Source organism: Crocodylus siamensis, chromosome 12, assembly GCF_052110815.1.
Source record: "Crocodylus siamensis isolate JL-2025a chromosome 12, ASM5211081v1, whole genome shotgun sequence".
Classification (NCBI taxonomy): domain Eukaryota; kingdom Metazoa; phylum Chordata; order Crocodylia; family Crocodylidae; genus Crocodylus; species Crocodylus siamensis.
In genome coordinates this window covers 50,633,598-50,657,571 of record NC_143406.1, presented here as the reverse complement: position 1 = coordinate 50,657,571, position 23,974 = coordinate 50,633,598, and the positions used below count along the sequence as shown (strand labels likewise).

At 40.3% G+C, this 23,974-nt stretch overlaps 1 protein-coding gene across 1 annotated transcript in view; it reads right to left on the bottom strand.

Moving 5' to 3' along the window:
• Nucleotides 1–257: 257 nt before the first annotated feature.
• PDPK1 (3-phosphoinositide dependent protein kinase 1) overlaps nt 258–23,974 on the bottom strand; it is a 46,796-nt gene continuing 23,079 nt past the window's right edge. Inside the window, exons 4-14 of the mRNA XM_090023635.1 lie at nt 23,672–23,809; nt 22,763–22,907; nt 20,279–20,376; nt 18,938–19,013; nt 17,407–17,475; nt 16,478–16,574; nt 15,336–15,509; nt 12,603–12,814; nt 8,965–9,022; nt 6,031–6,183; nt 258–5,466 (exon numbers count right to left, since the gene is read on the bottom strand). Of these exons, the coding sequence (XP_089879761.1) occupies nt 5,359–5,466; nt 6,031–6,183; nt 8,965–9,022; nt 12,603–12,814; nt 15,336–15,509; nt 16,478–16,574; nt 17,407–17,475; nt 18,938–19,013; nt 20,279–20,376; nt 22,763–22,907; nt 23,672–23,809 (1,328 nt within the window). The 3' untranslated portion in view covers nt 258–5,358. The remainder of the gene's footprint in view (nt 5,467–6,030; nt 6,184–8,964; nt 9,023–12,602; nt 12,815–15,335; nt 15,510–16,477; nt 16,575–17,406; nt 17,476–18,937; nt 19,014–20,278; nt 20,377–22,762; nt 22,908–23,671; nt 23,810–23,974) is intronic.

Genomic DNA, 23,974 nt, shown 5'->3' with positions numbered 1-23,974 from the left:
GTGCTCTGCCCGCCGGCCCAGGCAGCCCCCGTCGCGGCGAAGGGCCTAGCTCAGCGAGCGGACACCACCCCACCCGCTCCGGGCAGCCCGCGCGCCGGCTCCTCCCTCCGGAAGCGTCAGCCCGGATTTGCAATTCCCCCCCCCCCGCCGGAAGTGCCCGTCGGACTCGTGTCCCCGCCGGAAGTTCCGCCGCACCCCGCAACCCCGGTCCCCGCCCGCAACCGGACCGGCGCGGAAAGAGGAGGCGGGAGCCGGGCCTTGGACCCTACATGCTTTTATTACAAGACTATCGAGCATAAGTGAAAATCCATCATCCAGTCACTAACTACGGCTACGGCACAGATCTGTCGAGGGAGGATAAACAGAGTCATTAAATTATGAGATATGATTAAATCATCGACCAATAGAAAATTTATATAATAAAGCCAGAAAAGATGTAAATATAGTTTACAATAATTATTCACATTCAAGGCTGTACATCAATACATACAACACCATGGCCCCGAACATGAATTCAATCCAAATAATTCATATATTAGAATTTAAATAACACAGACTAAACTAGGGGCCACTGAGAGCCAGCAAATAACCTTATAAGAATAAAAATACAAAAGTGTGTATCCTAATATCATTGCATTATTTGCTTCTGTTTTGTAAGGTCTTTAGTTTTTGCTTTGCCTGTACATCACAGTCACAGCTACAAACCAGGTAGAGAATAGTACACACATTATAACTGACTGCCACCAACCTGAAAGACAGCTAACAGACGACTATCAAAACTGATTATAGTTCCCAATTGTTGTTGTCAAACAGATACAGCAGTTGTAAATCCTGCCACAATTTAGTACACTCTGCCTCATCCAATCAAACTTAGTATATGGTCATAGGATGCTTTCTAAACAGCAACTATCCCCATTCATTGTCATTCAGACAGACAGACAGACTGGACCACGGGATGTTCGCCAATTGGTTTTTTCCTTGTCAAAGATGTTCATTCTATAGAGTCGCATTGCTTCCAAAACAGAGGAAACAAGGCCATGGGAAACATAGGTTTATGGCTAAATTTGAGTTTCATTATGGCCACCATTTTAGCTGAAAACAGAATTACTCACCTGCAAGCTCAGTCAAAGCAGAGCCAGATGACCTTTGGACCATGAGGCCTTGCAGGAGTGATTCCTAATTTGAATAGTAAAATATCTGCCTAGAAATAAAATACTTGAGGCATTCACCAAATGCTTCAAAGTGATATAAATACCACACCAATTTGTTAAAACTTCAGGGTTATGGTTTTTTTTAAAAAGCCCAGCCTTGACAAGAGGAGGAGTAGGACTATGTCATGCACATCGTTAGCAAGCTACTTACATGTAAGCCCTTTCCTCCATCTAAGGGCCTAAAACTGAGAGTCCCTCTCTGCCTCCATAAGTTAACAGGGGCCAAAAATTTGGTAAAGGCAATTTATCCCTCTTTGAGATCATTTTCATTCATGAAACCATTTCACTTATCTCTTGGTATGTAGCAGTGTTGGTATTTCTGATTTTCCTCTCCTGGTAACTATAAAAAGATGCCAAGCAAAATCTCACAAGACTGAAGTAAAAGACCTCCATTATGTCCCACCTTCCTCTTCTGTCAAAAGTCAATGGAAACAGTCTTTCCCTTTTACATATGGTCTAGGGTTTAGTACCATCTAGTTTTAAGAGTCCAAAGCTCTGAAACTCTCTCCATTTCCCTTATTCAGAGGTAAGCAGAAGTGCAGCACGTGTGCTGAAGTAGGAAGACAGCTCTCAGTTGGGGTTAGGGGCAAGACAGAACTGTACTTTACTGGTGTAGCTACCACCATCCTCATAGACAATGTTTCTGAGCCAAGAACACCCATCTCCACTTTTACATGGCTCATCAAAACAGAAATAGATAAGTGTAATATTGCCCCATACTGCCACAGATCATCCTAGCATTGACTTCATATAAGACCCTCCATCCCAGATGCATGCAAACACAATTTTCAGTGCTTGTTATATTACAGGTTGCAGGTGACATACCATACAAGGTGTCAGTGTCATTTCAAAACTGGGGAACATTTATGGGGAAAAAAAAAGTTAAACCATACCCAGTCATCAAAACTAGTAGAAGAAATTACATCTTTTCAGCTTGCAAGTGTAATACTTAAGTCTGTATTATGCATGGGCATAACACTTTTATCCAGACCAAAGGAGGTTTTGGGGAATTATACATAGCAGATGGTTCATGTGCTAAGGGGAATAACAGCAACACTAGATAGTTTACAAGGTCCTGAGACTCCCACTGGTTTCACAACAAATCATAAAACCCACACAGTTGTGTTGAACTACTCATGACAGACAAGAGCTGTGTTACAGTTAAGAAAGTGATGCTACTATGATCTTGTTAAAATTAACCAAGCTCAGAACTGTGCTTAGGACATAGAGGTTAGCAGTGCTAAAAACAGCCTTTCAGGTTAGCCAAACAGTTTTGAACTTGTGCAGAAAGACTGAACAAATAAAGGGATAGTAAAGGGATGGCTCAAGTATACTATATAGCAGCAATATCCCTGCTTTCTTTCCATCAGATTCCATCCAACAGAAAAAGTAGACTCATCAGTGGAGTTGAACATATTTCTGGAGTCAGAATGTCAAGCTAAACATCTGCTGGTGTGATTCACACCGTTTCCCCCACAATCTTCTGGAAATAGCAAGCGTTTAGGGTAGAAAGCAAAATGAACGAGCAGATTCTGCTCTTGAAGATACTTGTAGCGAGGAGTGTGCAAAAGCTGCTAGTGGCCACCTACCACTAAGGGAGATGCCCTAGAGATGCCTTCAATTTGCATTCTCCTCCATGCATTGGCATTAACTGCTGAGCCCCAATTCTCCCCGAGATGTACCTATCACATGTAGGATCCAGGCCTCTATCATACACAGTTCTTCCCAATATGTAGCTAAGCTGCCAGCAAACCAGTGGACACTATTTCTCACGTTAAGTGCATTTTTCTCCCTATGGTCAATCTTTCCACCACTACGCCCCCATTGAAAGGGCAGTGAAAGGCATATGCATCACCTAGATTAATTTGTGGAGGTTACTCTCACCTATGCCCCACTTGGCAACACTGTTTCATACTGAGTAACAGCAATGCATATATTGAGATTCTGTTTAATCCCATCCTTATCAGTGTCTTCCAAAGAAAGCAATATTATCCAGCTACAGCTCAGTGCTAAAAGACCTTTAATCCAGAACCTGTGGCACTGACCTCAGAGAGAGCCAACATGCAAGTGGAGCTTGACAGCTTTGGCATTATTTGACACTACAGCAACAAACTCTGAAGTACAATATCATGTCTTGGTCATGATAATGTCTGTGGGGCTTAATGCAGGTGTAGATGCAAGAGCACTGTAATACTCAGATTTCAGTAGTAAGCAATTTTGCCTTTTGAGCAGGGGTGAAGCTACTTTCAAACTAGCCTGATTGTAACAAGAGATCTATCTTTTACTTTTGCCTTTTGTTAGGAACTTTAGAGGCACTGTAGCTCCTCTCAAACATGACAATACAAGTAGTGAACTTGTCAGTATTTGCACAGACTTGTCGGTACAGAATCCTACTACATACTAGTTCTTCCTCCAGAACAAAAATTATGAAGAATGCAGTAAATCACAATTTTTTTTTTTTTAAGGTTCTGGAAACAGATCCTGAACTATCTCCTCCAAGGCAAGTGATACATCACTCCTAATGCCCACAATAACCCTCTCTAAGTACATCTAGCATTGCCCAATTGCTTCTGGGGCATTCTGGCTAACCACAAAAATGGAGTCCGACTATGATCGTAACACTACCACAGGACTTTCTTCCTTAAGAGAGCAGGAGATGTATATTGTACTAAAAGAATTTAAGAGGCAAAGGAGCAAAGATGAGGCACTTCTTTGCAAACGAACAAGTGGGTGTGGTATTTATACTGCATAAAACATGAAGGAGAAATGCCTTTCCAGGCCTGGATTTACCCTTTCCAGGGGGTCCCAGATTCCCAGAAGCACAAATACATGGGGAAAAACCATGAGAAGTTATTTTTAATGTGTAGAAATGAAGTCTTTGCTATGTTACAGGAAATGTTTGACCACAAAAAACTTAATTTGAAAAGGATGAAGTCGGCCGATATGGACAAAATATTTTCATTATATAGATATGCCTCAAGTACCATAAATGTTCTCTGTATTGACATTTTTTAAAGTCAATATAAGGGCCTAATATATTTAAATTGTTTAAAATATTTTCAGAATTGCTAAAAGGTCTGAGATGTTTGGCTAAGGACCAAGACAGGAATATTTGTACATCTCATTATACAAAGACAAATAAATCAAAAGTCATCTATTGTACAAAATTTTCACTCTTCCTTCTCTACCCAAGTAAATAGGTTGGCCCCACTAAAATGCACAATACATGCACACCCTGGAAAGAAAGCTACTTGCCCTCATCTCCTGAAAAGGTGAAGTCTATTTACTACTTCAATAGTAACATTTTTTTGTTTTTTTACTAAAAAGTTCATTTTTAGTTAGTATTAGTTAAAAGCATGCTGGTAAATTTATTGTCCCTTGATTAAACATGTAAATGCATCAAATTAAAATTAAAATTTCATCTTTAAAACTTTATACGCATTTTTTCAGTGCCCAATTCAGCGTTTTACTCTTACAACCTGTATCATCAGAGTCTGCCTGCCAGACACATGTATCTGATTCACTCACATAATTATAATTAAGTACCACGGAAATCCTGCAACCAGAACTATATTAGGAGTTATGCAAGGGTGCAACTGACCTGACTGCAAATGCCATACACCAGTAAGCCTAGGGAAAAGAAGGGGGGCGGCGGTGCAACAGAGACTGGAGGGGGGAGAGGAAGAGAGGTAATAGTTATACCTCAGTGGAGGCATTTAGAAGCTCCCTGATGAAATACAGTTTAATGATAATCTGAAAGTCACAAAAATAACCAGCCCCATAAAATACAGGGCTGGTATACAATTTGGGGTGTGTGCGTGTGGATTGGTTTTAACTGGTCTTAAGTGAAGCTGGTAATGCAAGGTCTATCTACTAGTTTGCAGCAGAAATTGAGCTGAAGTGCACAAAAGCAAGATCTTCACTGCAACGATATGCATGTGGAAGCCTCAACAGAAGCACAAAGAGCGAGCAAAGCGACCCTGAATTCCATTTGTGTTTGTTTTTTTTAAAAAAAACAACAAAATATTTCAGACATATGCTTCCCCTTGAGATGGATAAACAGGTGGGTTGGGAAGATTCCTCTGATCGGCTGCACGTGGAGTTCTAGCAGCAAGTAGGGAGGCTGGGATATTTTGGATGAGCTTTACTAGTTAGCAGCATTCTGATGGTATCTGTGCCGCCAAACTTCATGTATCTTTTTGCACCATTTATGAGCATTCCCACTTGGGTCCATCAGGTAATATGTCCTGTTAGGCTACAAGTAAATAACAGTTTAATGACTATTCCAAGAACAGATGAGACAAGAAACTGAAAAGCAATAAATATTCTGCTACTGGTAAGAAATCAATCATTCAGAATGTATTAAAAAAATCTTCAAGAACACATTAAATTGACTAGCAATTAAAAGCAACTTCATGCATTATCCCTGAAAAATGGTGCTACTGGTGGATGTACATATGTAGAGTAACTGATACAGTAGGCTGACAAGTCTGGTGAGCTGCAATATGCAAGAGTGCTTGGACTCAACTGTAAATAGAGCAAGACAAAATTCTTTATGCAGTTCTTTTTGGATCACACAATCCATGTAAGTTTCTATTTCTTTAATGAAAGCAAAACAAAACGAGACCTAGACACTTCACTGCTTCCTAGCCATAAAAAGGTATAAACACCCACAGCTCAATTTGCACAATTCAATTCTAATTCCAATTCAATTCTTATTCACAATTTCAATTCAATTCTAATTCCAATAGTTTAATACATGTGTGGTGTTTAAAGTTATTTTAAGGCTTCTGAAAAAATTAAAAGGATATTTACTTACCGTGTGAACAAAAAAAGTCTTAAAATTCTTGGCTTCTGGTCGCAGCTCTAGTGACCATGGAATCTCTCCTTTCAGAACCTTGTTGACAGGATCCACATAATACAAATGGGGCCCTTCTGTGAGGAGTAACTGGCGCCGACGAGCAAACAATCCCTGACAAGAGTAGCAGTAATACAAAGAACAAGCTATGTATTATCAAATGATCTATTTTCTAAAGCATGTGCATAATTCACATTGACTTCAGTGGGACTTTAGCAATTGCCTACATACTTTTCATCATAGCTTTGATCCAGGAGAGTCTGCGATACTCTTCATCAATGTACTGTTTATCTAATCAGGAATTTTTCAAATCCTTTTACATGCAAGTGTCAGACAACCCAATCATCAGATAATTAATGGATACTAAATTATTTGGCCATTGATAAAAAAAATTCCCACATGGATAAGTTTTTAGAAGTTTAAGGTTCTCAAGGCATCCCAGTGGAAACTGAATGAATACAACCTGATTAAGTTCAGAGACTGGAGCATCCAGTAAATATCTTATTTGCCTGGTGTTTCTAAGTGTTGTTTGGTTTATTTGTTATTTCTAGAGCATGTTTAAAAAAGGTAATACCTACAAGCCACTGGTGTGCATCTGCAATCTTTATCACTTTTTACACTAGCATTCATTACTAAATACCTTGCTTTAGAAATGTTTTAACCCCTTCTCCCCAAAATAAGTATCACCATAAACAGAGGATGACAATTAAAACAAATAACTTCATTAACATTTTGGATCAAGTTTGTGCTTTCCTCACCCATTTTCCCTCTGTTCACTTTCTCTAGGTCACAAACAATGTATACCATAAGCAGTTTAGGCAAGGACCCAGTCTGTCTCTGAAAATTGGCTAGCACTTTATACAGCAATTTCTTATTCTTAACCATTTTTGCCTCAACACATTTCCGAAGCAGCATGCATACAACTAGTCGTTTGTTTTTGTTTTTTTGTTTTGTTTTGTTTTTTTATGAGTGACTACTTAAAATGCAAGTAGGGCTGGAAGGAACATCCATAGATCATCTAGACCAAGACTGAGCCTGAGGCAGGGTCATCCCTGTCCCTGTACAAATCCATAATCTAACCTCTTAGTAAAACTACCATCAGCCCAGATACGTATCAAATTTTCTACAGGACTTTTAGGGAAAAAAAGCAGCTAATCATATAGACATTGTGATAGTAAGCTACTTTTTAAAGCCTCTTATTCTCTGTAAAGTCAGCAATCAAAGCAACAGACTTCTGAAGAACACAGAGGGTGAAGTAAACAAAAAGCAATTAAGATGAAGAGAAACTTGGGCACGTGGGAGGCAGGTGGTGACAATAAAATGGGGGCAGCTGAGTGACTGTACAACTCTGGAGCTTCCTTCTAACTCTATGATCCTAAGGCCACCCGTTTCCCTGTAGATAATCTAAATCACATGCAGAAGAGGAAGGAAAGAAGAGCTACTATTATAATGGCAGCTTATTTCAGTCTACCTTCCACTTTGGCCCAATGATGGTCTAAACCCTAGTCCTAGATATTGATATCTATCCGAAAAACTGAAACTTTGCAGAATATTTCAACAACTCACACTGATAGAGAGGGTTGACAGGTATTTACATTCAATGCTGTTTATGAGTTGAAAACTTCTAGGAAACCTGGATTACAACATTCCTCCAACTCAAAAGACTACTAGGGGCCCTATCTGATTTGGATTCAGCCCAAATCAGGAAGAGTGATTCAATTCGTTGAGTGGATCACTGTCCCCAGTCTGATTCGGCCAAATCCGAATCTGAAGATTTGATGCCAAATTTGGAGAATCAGTGATTTGGCCATAGGCAGAGCTTTAAATGTTTTGTCTACATACCTTGAGGTACCAGCGTGGCTCGTGATTGCTGTGATGCTAGGGTGGATGGAGCATCCCATGGGAGCTCAGTGATCGCCTGTGGGGGGACCCCAGGTGCCCCCCCGGATCCAGGAGGCACCAGTCACTGAGCCGGGGGCAGAGGGTGGCACACCCCAGCACACTCCCCAGTGGACTGGAAGTACTTCTAGTCCATTTCCAGGTCTGCTGCTGAGCATGCTGGGAGCCCCCATGCTCCTGTGGGATGTTCCACGTGCCCCAGCACCACAGCATTCATGACCCACTGCTACCTCGAGGTATGTAGAGAAAACATTTGAAGCCGTGTCTATGTCTGAATCACCAAATCTTCCAAATCTTTCTGAATCGATTCAGAGGATTCCGAATCTATTTGGAGATATTAAAGGGTCCTCTGATTTGATTCAGATTTGGAGATTCAGCCACCAAATTGGGCCAAATCTCTGTTGAATCGAATCAAGGACCGAAACATCACGCAGCCCTAAAGACTACTCCATTTAAAAACAAACAAACAAAAAAACCTTAGGGCACTTTTACATGTGCTCCAGGTGTTTGGGGGGGGGGGAGGGCACTTTAATTAGAGCTGCTCCAAAAGCCGCTCTAGTTAAAGCACTGCAGAATTTCATACATCAGTGTCCCCATGCTTCAAAAAGGGGGTGGAGGCGCTTGAGCTAAAGCTCATCAGATGAGCTTTAGTTCAAGCTCCCCTGCCTTTTTGAAGCATGGGGACACTGATACATAAGCCGCAGGAGGCTGCTGGAGTGCAGAATTGCTATGCCCCAGCAGACTCGATTAGTCCCGTCTGTTCTGATGCACTGTAACTGGCTGCTCCGATGTGCTGCATCGCACTTGTGTACAGGCACCCTTAACAATATTAAATTTGTGAAAGATCTGTTTGTTGGGAAATGCTACATCTTGCAACTGGGAGGTAGCCTACAAACCCCTAAATATCAGAGACTTTAAAGAAAGTTTCCTCACAGATTCACAACTCTACAAAAGCAGTATAATTTGAAACCTTTCTAGAAGAAAATCAAGACTTACCTTTCTTTTGTCTACTGGACCCATTTTTAGTATTAAGTTATTTTCTACAAATTGATGCCTAACAAGAGAAAAAGAACAAGCCACTGTCATTCCAGAACCCCTCCACAGGAAGTAATCAACACTGTCCTACTAATCATTTTATTTCTCACCCTCATTTATCTTAGAAATTTCTCAGTATCTATACTGCCTTGGAATCTTTAAAAACTTCTTCTCTCTACATAGGCAGGCAAGTTTCCTTTGGTAAATATGGCATTGTTTATTAGGCCAACTGAAATAGTTGGAAAAAATTATTTGCAGCATCTCTCTACACAGTGCACCTCCCCCACCCCCATTAACCACAAATTTAACTTTAAATATTAGGTGAACTTCTGCCTCCTCTCCACCATACCCCAAACTGTTACTTGCTTACGATAACTAAAGAATTATGATGTCATTGGGATAACGGAGACCTGGTGGGACTCCACCCATGACTGGACCACGGGTATAGAGGGCTATACCCTGTACAGGAGGGATCGTGTTGACAAAAAGGGCGGGGGTGTAGCTCTCTATGTGAAGGAAAGCTACATATCCCTGCAAGCTGATGTTGGCAACCAGCATGGACAGCTAGAGACCCTCTGCATAAAAATTCGTGGGGAATACGGCACAGCGGAGACAACGGTGGGAGTCTACTACAGACCTCCCACTCAAAGTCCTGAGTTTGACCAGGAGTTCGCCCGGGAACGGACTGAAGCCGCTTGCTCCAGGACCTTGGTTGTCATGGGTGACTTCAATTACCCAGACATTTCATAGATTTCATAGACATTAGGGCTGGAAGGGACTTCGGGAGATCATCGAGTCCAGCCCCCTGTCCATCTCATGTGTGGATGACCTCTACCTGACTCAAGAAGTCAATGGGCCAACGAGAGGCAAAGCGCGGCTCGACCTAGTACTGGCTACGGGGGACGACCTAATCGGCGACCCAGTGATCGATGGGAAGTTGGGTGACAGCAACCATGAGCTGATCACCTTCACCATCCGCCATAAAGCTGGCAAGTCAGTCAGCAACACAGAAGTCCTTGACTTCAGAAAAGCCGACTTTGACAAGCTCAAGAGGCTTGTCAGTCAGGCCCTCAGGGACCGTGACCCCAGGGAGATGGGAGTTCAAGAAGAGTGGTTGCTTCTCAAGGAAGTGATCCTCAAGGCACAAGCTAAATCTATTCCAACACGGAGGAAAGGCAGCAAGAAGGCACAGCAGCCCTCCTGGCTCTCCAGGGACCTAGCAGACCTCCTGCGGCTAAAAAGGAAAGCCTACAAAGGATGGAGGACGGGATTCACCTCCAAGGAGGATTATTCTGCACTGGTCCAGTCCTGCAGGGAGCAAACCAGGAAAGCCAAGGCTGCAACTGAACTCCAACTAGCTTCAGGCATCAAGGACAACAAAAAGTCCTTTTTCAGATATGTGGGGAGCCGGAGGAAAAGCACGGACAATGTTGGACCCCCGCTAAACCAGATGGGGCAACTGACAACTGACGCCCAGGAAAAAGCCAACCTATTAAATAGGTACTTTGCGTCAGTCTTTCATCAGGCCCATGGGACGCCCATGGCTGCTATGGGACAGGGAGATCTGGGTGATGGGGATCCCCTACCCTCCATAAATGCTGACCTAATGAAGGAACACCTTGAGAAGCTGGACACCTTCAAGTCAGCCGGCCCTGACAACCTGCACCCCAGGGTACTCAAGGAGCTGGCGAGCGTCATAGCCCAGCCCCTGGCACGGATCTTTGAAAACTCCTGGCGCTCTGGTGTAGTGCCCGAAGACTGGAAGAAGGCCAATGTGGTGCCGATCTTCAAGAAAGGGAGGAGAGTGGATCCGGCTAACTACAGGCCCATTAGCCTGACTTCTATCCTGGGGAAGATCTTAGAAAAGTTTATTAAGGAGGCCATCCTTGATGGACTGGCCCAGGCTAACATTCTAAGGGATAGCCAGCATGGGTTTGTTGCGGGTAGGTCTTGTTTGACCAATCTCATTTCCTTCTATGACCAGGTGACTTATCATCTGGACAAGGGAGAACAGATTGATGTCATATATCTTGACTTCAAAAAAGCTTTTGATCTAGTATCCCATGATCACCTCTTGGCCAAACTGGCCAGTTGTGGCCTTAGCTCCACCACGATCTGCTGGCTGGGAAATTGGCTCTGTGGTCGGACCCAGAGGGTTGTGATTGATGGCAGTCGCTCATCGTGGTGCCCTGTGACCAGTGGGGTCCCTCAAGGCTCTGTCCTTGGACCCATACTGTTCAACATCTTCATTAACTATGTGGACACTGGAGTCAGGAGTGGACTGGCCAAGTTTGCCGATGACACCGAACTTTGGGGCAAAGCATCCACGCCAGAAGATAGGCGGGTGATCCAGACTGACCTGGACAAGCTCAGCAAATGGGCAGACGAGAACCTGATGGTGTTTAACACCGAAAAATGCAAGGTTCTCCACCTTGGGAGGAAAAACCTGCAGCACCCTTATAGGCTCGGCAGTGCTACGTTGGTTAGCACTACAGAAGAAAGAGACTTGGGAGTCATCATTGACCACAAGATGAACATGAGCCTGCAATGCGACGCTGCGGCTAATAAAGCGACCAAAATGCTGGCTTGCATCCATAGATGCTTCTTGAGCAAATCCCGGGACGTCATTCTCCCCTTGTACTCGGCCTTGGTGAGGCCGCGGCTGGAGTACTGCGTCCAGTTTTGGGCTCCACAATTCAAAAAGGATGCGGAGAAGCTTGAGAGAGTCCAGAGGAGAGCCACGCGCATGATCAGAGGTCAGCAAAACAGAACTTACGATGACAGGCTGAGAGCCATGGGACTCTTTAGCCTGGAAAAGCGTAGGCTCAGGGGTGATCTGATGGCCACCTATAAGTTTCTCAGGGGTGACCACCAGGATCTGGGGGAACGTTTGTTCACCAGAGCGCCCCAAGGGATGACCGGGTCGAACGGTCACAAATTCCTGCAAGACCGTTTCAGGCTGGACATAAGGAAGAACTTCTTTACTGTCCGAGCCCCCAAGGTCTGGAACAGTCTGCCAGCGGAGGTGGTTCAAGCGCCTACATTGAACACCTTCAAGAGTAAATTGGATGCTTATCTTGCTGGGATCCTATGACCCCAGCTGACTTCCTGCCCTTTGGGCAGGGGGCTGGACTCGATCTCCCGAGGTCCCTTCCAGCCCTAATGTCTATGAAATCTATGAACTAGATAGATTTATATGCACCTTAATAACTATTAGGAATGAGGACTAATAGTCATGCCAAAGTATTATCAAGGGCAAAATCTGATGTCAAGGAGGTTCTGATAGTGAAACAGATTGATCCAGTTTGAAGAACCTATTATTGGGGGCCCCCTTGTGACAAAGGAAGAATTACACTAGATCTCAGACTCCAAAAACTCACAGAGCTGTTATGTAAAGATTTATGCTACCAGTTTAATTCAAGAAACGCATCCTCACTAATTAAGTTTTTAACCACTCAGCTGTTGGACTTCTATTGCAAAAATTAACCTGAACTGAAGCAAGAACAGCGGGTTTATTGTGCTACGGATTCCTAATTGGAGGAAAAAATAAATAAATAAATAAATAAAATCACAGATTAACTGCATTTTAAACACCTTACCATGGGTTTCCACCAGCTTGTTTTGCCAGAAGTAACCTCTTCTCTTCTTCAGAAAATTGCAAGTCCAGTTCAAAGGAATTACTGTCAAGATCATGAATGTACTGTTCAATGTTACCACCTGACGTTTGTGGTGGACTCATTTCTGGACCAGACAGCGAGGGCGAAGAACCAGAAACTTGCATACAACCAAACTGACTCAGGAGATTGTCATACTAAGAAAGGAAAAAAATATAGCAAAAACAAATTTTAGAGTCTTTTTTGTTTTTTTTAATAAAAAGATCTATTCAACATTTCAATATAAGGAGTTCAGTTGCTTTTAATTCTGAAACTTTACCAGATACTTATTTATACTGATATACTTGAAAAAAATTAAAGCTAGAAGTAACTTACGACTGTAACAGGACACATAAAAAGCTAAATAAGATACCAATATCTAAAGCAAAAGCAGAAGAAGAAATTAGGTCATTTATGCCTTATGTGTATACATTAAGTCAATCACAATTTGGCAGTGTTTCATCTCTTATGTAAAAAATCAAAACAAATCAACAGTTTAAATACTTGCAAGTACTGGTGCCTTAATTTTAGGCATGGCATTGAAACGTCATATTCAGATTTTTTCTGTCTCTAGCTTTTATGTTTGCATTGCATCCAACACGAAATTAACACTTAGCTCTTATATAGATTTGAATAGGTCTCAAAGCATTTTACAAAGAGGAGTAAATCAGTTTACATCATCTAATTTATCCCTTTTCAACAAGTCTGTTTCGTTCAGCTGTCCCAGGAACGGTCCTTCCGCAGCTTCCAAGACTATTCCATACTCAAATACACTTTTAAGGATTATTTCCTTACAATAAATGTCCTTCAACTAAGTTTTCTATTGCCAAGTTCACCCTTTTGCTCCCTCCAACTTTTCTCGCCTTCCAGTTTGCTATGTGGTATACTCAGTGCACTGCAAAACTGAAGAATGGACATAACACCCCCAAGAGACATTCCCTTTCACAATGCAGAACTCTGGGTTGCACAATGTTTTAATGTTCCCGCTGTGGAATGCAGGTCCCTATCATCCCTCAGACTGGAGAGTATGACAGACAGAGCAAGTTTGTCATGTCACTCCACGCTGCTCTTAGAAAGCATCAGGCACGCTGCTGCTGCCTAGTAAAAGGTAGAAAGTTCCACAGCAAGGAGGCCCAAGGAGAAAAGACATGGTCTTTGAATTAATAAATAATTAAAAGGGGACCATCAGTAACTTCTGGTCAGGGAATAAGAGGGAACCAAGAAACGAAGGCATGAAGATTTTAGAAACAAAAAGACTAACCCCATTCTATGTCATAAGTAGGATTCGTGCATTCCTGATTTCTATTAAACACCACCACTTTTGGAGCAACTCAACTGAACGCAGTTGCACAACTATTGTTTGTCAAGAACAGCCACCAATGTGGAAACTAAACTACTTCAACTCCTAGTGTTTTCAGTGAAGGTATACACTTGCTTAACACAAAATGGCAAGTGCATGTTAAAAGGTGGAGGTTATGGCAACTGAATTAGAGAAACGATCCAGGGAGGAGGAAGACAAATTATAATGGTCATTCCAACTATTTAGTTTCCGAAATTAAGAGGTAGGACTCTTAAAGGGGGGAAAACTCAAAAATAAAAAAAGAACAACAGATTTGATGGTGAATGCTACACACTCTCACTGTAATTGCAATGTAATCAGTATAATGCTGACTTCTTGTTATCACCTGTAAAACTTGGTCTCTCTGCACTTCAATACAAACAGACTGCTCTATTTCTCTGGTCTGGTATTACAACATTGTTATCCAAAAGCCAAAGGAAAGATGTTACATGCTGGTGTACTCTCGACTTCAAAAAGAATTTTAATCTACAAAGACAACTTGTCATTTTCATCAGCTCATAAAATGTTCCCATTTTGTTTTGTGGTAATACCATCAATAGAATTAATTTCAGTAAAGCACCCAGAAGAGTTAGACTCTCACCCCAGTGTTTTAGCATTAGATTGGTAGATATTATTGCTGAGATAATGAAACAGTCAGAATAATCTTTGTCGAGTGCAAGTTCTACAGTCTCATGGGAAGTGAGACTGTGTAGCACGTTATGACCTGTCAAGTCCTTAAAAGAAGTCATGGATTTTTGCTTAGGTGAATGGAACTTTAAGCTTTACTCTACAGTTCAGTTGTTTGATGGGATTGTTCATTTTTAGATAAAGATCTTCAGCCTGAGCACAGAGTTATGCAAGTTCTAGAACACTGAGCAGTTATTCATGGTAGGACAAAAGATGCTCTCCATCGCTGCTTGAACTTTGAAGACATAAGGCATCAAAATGGCTTGTTCAGGTGACACAAAGTGGTTTATGTTTACTTGATACTGTGGGTTCTTTGAGAGCAAAGCAGCAAGACCCGTAACGTAATACTGTCTCCTTTGCTGCAAAGTGAAGGCAGTCCATCATAGAAGCTGCAATCCAGCCAGGGAAGCTGGACTACCCATGCGACATGAAGCAAATTAAAATAGGTTAGTTGTCAAGCAGAACATAATACTCTTCTTTGTTAAAAACAAATACCTGCTTTCTAGAGAAATTAACTTAGTCAAGCTCCAGGGTTTTTTTGTCCCTGACCTGTCACCAAAACTGATTCAGCAGAAGCATTTGCTTGGCAATAATTACTGTTCAGAAAAATCTGGAGTTGTGATAGAGTTGAATATAGCAAAATTGACACATACATTTCCATAGCAATCTTCATCGTCTTCAGACATCGCTGGCAAATATGCTGTGAGCTTTGGGGGTGTCTGAAGATGCAGATTCTCCCACGAGACTGATTCAAAGAATGGATGAGCCTTCAGAGGTTCATACCCTCCCATTTCTTCACAGCCTAATCGTTTTGTAGCATCTAGAACCTGAAGGAGTTAAAGTTACTTAACTTACTTAACACTTCTCTATAATAATGAAAATTAGTTTCAAAGTGAATGTTAACTTTATAACAGCCCAATGCTAATCCCTTTCTGATTTTCATTCTGTTACTGTTAGCCTATTCAGCTTTAACAAAATGTTACTAAATAAAGGGTAAAGAATTTCTACAAAATTTTGTTTCACTTCTGACTGAATACTCATTAAATCGGATATTTTTTCTCTCTGCACAAGTAACATTTTATATAGTAATTTTTTTTTAGCTACTGTTATAATAGTGCAGTGAAATATGGAGCAAGTACTCGGAAATACAATGCAAATTAATTTATATTTTACAAATAACAAAGATACTTCTGTTCAATAGCTGAAAACATCTGCCTACAAATTTGTATTGTCGGTACTGCATAATTATTTACAATCATTTTTTTCCATTTCAGTAACAGATGTACTTCATGTTCACACAGCTTCTTCATGGGGTCTTAAAAGAGCTGTTTAATAATAGATGACAATTTTCCAGATGATGAGTTCTCCCTCTACACAGTCAGGAATGTTAAGGACTCTTAGTAGAGTAAAATCAGTTTAAGGGTTTGTAACAATTTGGATACAAAGTTAGGGAAATGAATCAATTCAGTATATACTGGAGAGCCTATGTGGAGGGCTAGCAATTTTTTGAAGCTTGGGGACACTTTACAGAGCTCATATCTAAGCTCAGGCTACTACCAGCCTGGCCTGTGCCACTGCCAGTCACTGCTTACTCTCCTAGCCCCCCAGTGCCACAGTCACTATTTCTCCCCGCTGCCCAACCCTCATACAAGGCAACCCCCTCCCTCCCCCCCCCTCAGCTTTGTGGGCTGGATAAAATTAGTCTGTGAACCAAATCTGGCCCATGAGCCATAGGCTGCCAGCCCCTGGCCTATGCTATTTATTCATCTAACAATAATAACACCTGAATATTTACCAAGAGCTTTTCTACAAGGTCTTTGGCCTTGGGGAAGAATTTTTCAGGGAAGTCATATTCCAACTTAATTATCTTCTGAAATATAAGATATTCATTTCTGCAAGAAAAAGAATATTCAGTCCAGTTATCATCTGTTCCCTATAGTACCTTTACCAATATATTAAAATGAGCTGAATAAGAAATACTGAATTTTTAAGAATAACGGCTTTTAAAAGCCGTTTTAAAAGCTTATATAAGGGTCAAGTTCAACCCCAGCCTCCCTGGTGATGCTCAAAAGGACAGTAAACCTCTACTATGGGCTGCCATTTCAACAAGAGAGATTAGCTAGGCTAGTCTGAAAATTCTTCCTAATTCTTCCTAGTGAAACATTGGGACAGTCAGTTTACCTACAGAGGCTGTGGAACCTCCATCACTAGAAGTTAAGTGCAGATTAGAACACTTCTATCCTGGATGGTTTAGATAGGGATAAATCTTGCCTTTAGCAGAGGCTGGACAAGACGGCTGTTTAAGATGCCTTCCAGTTCTATTTTTTCATGAACTTTGTGCCCCTTGGATTAAATGGCAGGGCAGGGAGGGTCATGAGGGCAAAACTGATCTCTTGTTGGAGGGGGGGGTGTTTGAAACCTTGTTCAGGGATAAAGTGGCTACCAGAGTAATGCGAGTTGCATGGGAACCCCAAGAGGCATTTGTGGATTCCAGGGCCTGCAGGTCCCCTATGCACTCTTGTGGATGTACTAAGGACTCAATCTAGCTTTAAGCAATGAATCATGTCAGTTAATTGAACAGTGATTAAAATCAAGTGTTGCAATAACACCCAAGGAGCACCGAGATAAATTTTACTTTAAAACTGTGCGATATATAGTGAAAACTGAAAAAAACTTCCAATGAAACTGTATACAAATCATAAAATATGATCCGAGGTCTCTTACCCAGCTCTAAATGGAGGCAATCCAGCTACAAGCTGATAAATTATACATCCAAGAGCCCAGAGATCAGAACTTTAAAAGTTGAAGGAACGAGAAGGGGAAGAAAAGAACAAAAACAAAAACAAACTGGTTAATGTCTCTATTAGGTAAAGCTATAAAACTGGAGTCAGATAAGCATACCTTATTTTCTATTTCTAACAGTCAGGATACCGATGAGTTTCCATGCAGCATGATTTGTACACTATATGTACACACAGCATTCAGTGCAAAAAGGAGCCAGCTAGCAATTATATACAAATAAAAGTCAAGTACTGTAAGCTGGTTACTGTTACCTTCCATATAGATGTGTGCATGTGCACACACATGTATATACACATACATTTATGAAAGGTAACAGTAACCAGCCTGCATTACTTAACTCAGGCATGTATCTGAGCTTGTCTCCTAAAGCGCTGCCAGCCAACACAATGTATATGTCCAGAAAGGAAACAGCAAAGCATCTAAATGTAGCAACAAGATACTGATTTAAGATGCATCTGTGTGAGACACTCAAGAATGAATTCCCTCTTCCCCATATAATTCAGACAAAACTCTTATGAACACAAAACATACCTTTCATTCACATCCAAAAACCTAAGCAATATCTGAAAGACTTCTAAAAGCTGACTTTAAACTTGCCTATTGATCACTTTACATTTGTGTCTACTGTATTTGAGGTTAAGATAAGTGAGTAAAATTATACTAAGTTAAAAAATGAGGGGAGGAAAGAGAGGAAGCAATATAACAACTTACTGCAACAACTGCTTTGTGACTACTCCTGTCCCACAATAAGTAGAAGCAAGAAGCAAGCTTAAACTGAGCAGTTCACCTAGCTTACCTGCGATTACCTTCCACTTCCTATCCCCACTTGTAACTTGGTATTGGTTACTTAGGTACAAGAAAAAAAATAGTGCATTTGCTTAGTATTCTGTTTTCTGGACATCCAACCTTTTCACCTGAGACTTCCCTCTCCTGTCTTTCTTATCATGGTAAAAATTTCAGGTCCTGCATAGGAAGTGCCATACAAGGTCAGACTAATGGTCCCTCTAGCCCAGTATACCATCTCTGACAGCAGCAGCGATGCATGCTTTAGGGGAAGAGAGCACTGAACCAGATATAAGTCGAGTGATCTATCCCTATTCATTACCTGCCCTGGCATCCACCATTATGGGTTGAGAGAAGCTAGAGGAAACATCCCCAGCCATTCTGTTCAACAGCTACTGATAGACTTATCATCCATGAATTGGTTAGTCTATCAGCAGACCCCAGAACTCATGAATAAGCAAACAAAATCAGGGATGAGGCATGGAGCAACATTTGTTAAGATAAAAAAAAAAAAAAAAAATCAGTTAGAAATCTGAGATGCTAAACTATAAAGACGTTAAAAGATACTTAAAACAGTAAACATTTTTCCTCCTTAAAAGCATTTACACAAAATTGTCGGTCTAGACAGAAGTTAGTAAAATTCTCTACAGACACAATAAAGACTACTTACCTTTTACAGGCAGATTTCTCCGTCAGCAGCTCTGGAGAAACGTACTGTGCTGTCCCTACAAATGAGTTTGCCCGTGCTGAGGGAACAAAAAAGTTTATCATAACCTATATCTTACATAATCCTTACTTTTAACTCTACTAAAAAGCAAAGTACATTCAACAAATTGTCAAAACAGACATGAAAGTAACAATTGGAAAGTAATTTTTTAAAACTGATATCCAAGATTCCCTTCCATTTCTGAAGTGTCACACACACTAGTGTGGCAAACTTGAGCAGTGTATGAGAGATTCCTTAATTAGTAATATAAATTAAATGACCAAATAGCGGACACATCCAAATACCTTCTCAAGTATAGCAATATTTGCCACCAAAGAAAGAGGAATTCCAGTTATATAGTTTAAACTTCCTGAAGTGTGGTTTTAGTACATTTTAAATCTTAACAACCTGTTCTCAGTAACTACAATTGTTAATTTCTCCAAAATGCCTGCCCTCTCAGCTAAATATAGGCATTGGATTTAATGACACATTATAACCTGCCTAACATCCGACTCCCCAGGTACCTCTCCAGTATTTACCAGCTACATTCATTCCCCTTCCCCCCCCAGCCTGTCTCTCACCTGCTGACTCCTCAATTTTCATCTTCACTAACTGCTCGTCTTGCTGCAGACCAGCCCCTGGCTTCTTTACTATTCATTCCACACCAACTGCAAATGCTCTCTCAGCCTGACAAAGGGTATTTATATCCAAAAGCTTGAAAATAATAATTTTTCCAACTATGTGAGTTGGTTGAATAAGAGATATCAGATTTACCCAAAGAATCTTGTCTGATTATGTGGCTGTGTTGGTCTAAGGACAATATAGACCCCTGCACTCTCCTAAAAACGTTTAATTTTTCTTTCATCCAAGGAATTATAATTGGAAAAAGACCAGAGATTTTACTGAAAGTCTTAAGGACACTATTTTAGTGTCTTAAGGATACTTTTGCCAGAAACCTTGAAGAAATACTTTAGTCTCCTTTTGCCTATAGAATGAACCAGAACAAAAACTATTCTGTTTCAAGATCAGTTGAAGGTTTTGACACCTGGTACATACCTTGGTGTTTCAGTGCTCCAAAAACAAAACTTTACTTTTTCCTAACTTCATATATTTGTTACCCAATCTGAGCAGAAACTTGGAATAACATTTTTAAACTAGCTGATGAAAACATATTCAGACCAAGAAAACTGCGATGGTCAAAGCAGAGGACAATTTATCAAGTTTGAGAGATTTACATTTCCAGGGAGCTCATCATATTTAAAGTAATTAAACAAGACATAGGATAACAGACTAACAACTGCATACCTTGTTTACTATCTGCTGATAATACTTTTGCTGTTCCAAAGTCTGTTATTTGAATGTGCATATCTTCATTTAGCAAAATATTCTCTGGCTTAAGGTCCCTGAAAAAGGTGGATTCTCAAAGTTAAAATTAAAACAGACTCAGGCTACAAGATTTTATTTAGCCTGTTCATTTTGTTAAAATCTTCCTAGAAGACCTAAAGCAATTACAAGGAGTTGATCATAAAAACAGAGTCAGTCAGTCCCCATACCGCTTGTTCAACAAAATCCACTAAAAAGTATATGGATTGCAAACTTTAAAGTGTAACCAACATCTGACAGATGGTTACCAGGATTATTCATACAAAATTTCACCCAGTCTGAAATAGCATAAGCTCAATAATGACCACCCCACAAGAATTTTTTAAGACCTGGCTAGGCAAAGCTTTGGCTGGGATGATATAGTTGGGGATGGTCCTGCTTTGAGCAGGGGGCTGCTCTCCAGAGTCTCTTCCAACCCTCATTTTCTATGTTTCTATAACTTGAACAGCCTAGAACAACTGTGAGCAGAACTGGAAGTCTATGGGCCTACATAGGTTGCAATCAGAAATAAATAATTCTATTAATGATGCATAACCAAGAAGACAGTCCAATTCATTGTTCCATAGGTATTCTAACTGTTCAGAGCCAAAAGTAGTAAGAGCTGACTGAATATACAAAAAAAACTGATTTTCAAGACAGGAGGTTCTATTTTTACATAGTTCCCTTTTCATGGTACTACCACTCTAAGACACTTAGTTATTTGGTCTCCTATTTCTTAGTAAATTAGAAAACCAAAAAACAGCTTCCAGGTACCTTACTATGGCTGTTGTATCCTGTCAGTATTACAATGATTGACACTTTTCTCTGATCTTAACATCTCACTATCCAGTCCTAAGCAATTATCTAGTGCTGTATAAGTCACTTAAGACACCTGCAAGCAAGGTGGGCACCCATTTATATTGTGCAAATGGAACTAGCTATTTGCAAATCCAACTGATTCCAATATTAAAGGCACCATTTAAAATTATTTTAGCATCCACAGAAAGCTGTTTTTCATAGGTCATTAATGCTACTCAAAGCAAGTGCTCAAGCCTTCAAATCTTTTTAGGGCGTGTCATAGTGTTATTTGGTGAGCCTTACCTCTAAGGGTTACCTTGAACATGACAGCATATAATCAATTTGATGGCTACTAACAGTGCAGCAGTTTAGAGCTGCTAGAAGGATCAATTGCCCACTCAACGTTAAACAATTTTCTGATTGCAAAGAAGCCCCTTATACACAGCTCGAACACAGCAACCTTTACAAAATCTACCTACTACACAATACCAACTATGCCCTGACAAGGAAAGTACAAATCCCTGAACATTTTCATAGTGTGGATTGTCTCATTGTCAAATGAACTTATTTCCTCTTGCTCACCATTCCCCATTCACAACTGTTTAAAATAGAAAAACAATGATTGTTTAAGCAAGGGGAACCAAGAGAAGAACCAGCACCAGGTGATTAGCAAGCTCTCTGCAGACCATCAGAGTGTTCCATACACCACTGTTTGGGAACCTCTGGCCATTATAGGTCTCTCCTCAACTGCACTTCTACAGCTTAGTCTTCATCCTCTCAAGAACCCTTGCTCACTTGCATACAGTACCAAATAAGGTTTTTATCCATCTAAGTTTAGCAAACTATTTCATTTTCCATGGCAGAGGATTCTCATTCATGCAACAATGTCCTTCTTTCGACAAGAGCTTATTAAACATTCTACTAAAAACCTCTGGATTTTGATTCCTGTATCATCTCATATTCAGCCTGTCACATACTACAACAAACCTTGTTTTTGAAAGGTAGAAAAAAGATCTTTTCTTGTAGTACGTAACTGAGTAGCAGCAGCTAGGGAGCCAAGGCTGCTCCCTGAGTATCACCAGAGATTGCCAGTTCAGTTGCACCTGAAGTAAATGAGACCTGCTCTCGCTATTGTGTGCGCGCGCAACATGCACTCTCATTTCCAACAGCTGGATTTTGATGAAAAGGTGCATGTTGTATGTGAGAAGATTCAGCATTGAAAGGGTCATTTTTAAATAGGGACTTCAGATAAATATTGAAGTGCATCTTGAACTGCATTGTCATTGCAACTTTAGAAAATTCAGTCTACTTTAAACAGTCTATTTACCATCTGTGCTCTGTGTCCAATTGAATAGACATGCAAGAGATAAACAAAGTGAAACTGGACTAAGCTATTTTTTTTCATTTTGTTTATAGACTACCACATGCTGCAATCCACACACACAAGTTGCTTTGTTTGGGTCATACTACTACAGAATATGTAAATTCTCCAAAAAAAGCCAATTACATTATATTCTTAGTAGGTTTCTTAGAAAAAAATAAATCACATATTCGGTTTAAATTACATCAAGGCTGTCTCAAAAAAGAACACTCTCCCCTCCATTACAGATCACCTAATTAGTGCATTACCTGTGAATAATCCCCTTCCCATGCAAGTACTCTAATGCTGATACAATTTCAGCAGTATAAAATCTGGTGCAAGTCTCATCAAATGAGCCAATTTTCCGAATGTATTTCAGAAGCTCTCCATTTTTGGCATAGCTAAGGCCAAAGTCTGCACCTAAAGTTAAGGAGTATCATTGGGATATTTTAAAACTTCACAACACAAACTTAGTTCTGGTTTATTTTTGTTATTGTCTTCAAAGTAAGGCAGCAACATGAAGCTTAATTTCCTCACAACCATCAGAGGAGATATTTTCAGATACTTGTCTCCTTGTTTATTCGATCATTTACTTACTAAAAGATAGCTAAACTATTCCCCCACCCCCATGGTGTCATTGTCCATACAGTAAACATTTTTTTTTCCTTTCTCTTAAATAGCAGAACTGTGTTAGTTTAGCTTTTTAATTTGTGTTATGGTACCAGTGATGGAAGAAGAGTTTGGGAAAAAAGTCAATTATTTTTGTTCTACCTTCTGGTTAGTTCCAAATTGAACCATAATATGGTAGGTCCTTTATTTAAAAAAGCACCCATAAAAACAGTTTCTTGAAAACATTCATGTCAGATGTTAATGTTAAGGGATATCATATTTGGGGCTTAAACTAGATCTATTGAAACTGGTACTTATCAATATGCTATTACATAAACAGAATGTGATACTTGCCATTTAAAAATATTTAACATATTTGTAGTTTAGTATCTAGTCAAGAATTCAGGTGAAAATCTCATTGCTTAAAAGCTAAAAACTACCATTTTTAAGAAACTGCTACTAAATTCACTCCCATCTTTTTGTGACAGTAAAAAAAGTGAATGTTGCAATGAAATATTTCTTTGGCTTTTTCCCAAAGCATTGCAATAAACTCTTAATTTAAAGGATACACAGCTTGTCATCATCCTGAAAGGTGAAGTAGAGTTTCACAAAGAAAGGGTGATCCAGACGGGACATTACATCTCTTTCTCTGGTCACATACGGTACCTTGTTTTCTTTTATGATATGACGTTTCTCTAAAATTTTAACTTGGAGAAAAAGATAAACAATGAAAATGCAAGTGACTTCCAAAACTATAAAACGTTAGCCATTTGTTAGATGCAACTAAAATTCTAAAAAAAAAAGCTGAACTTTCCTGATGAGCAGTTGTTCTTTGTCTCCCTCCCATTGTTAGAGGGGTAGGAGATCTCCAA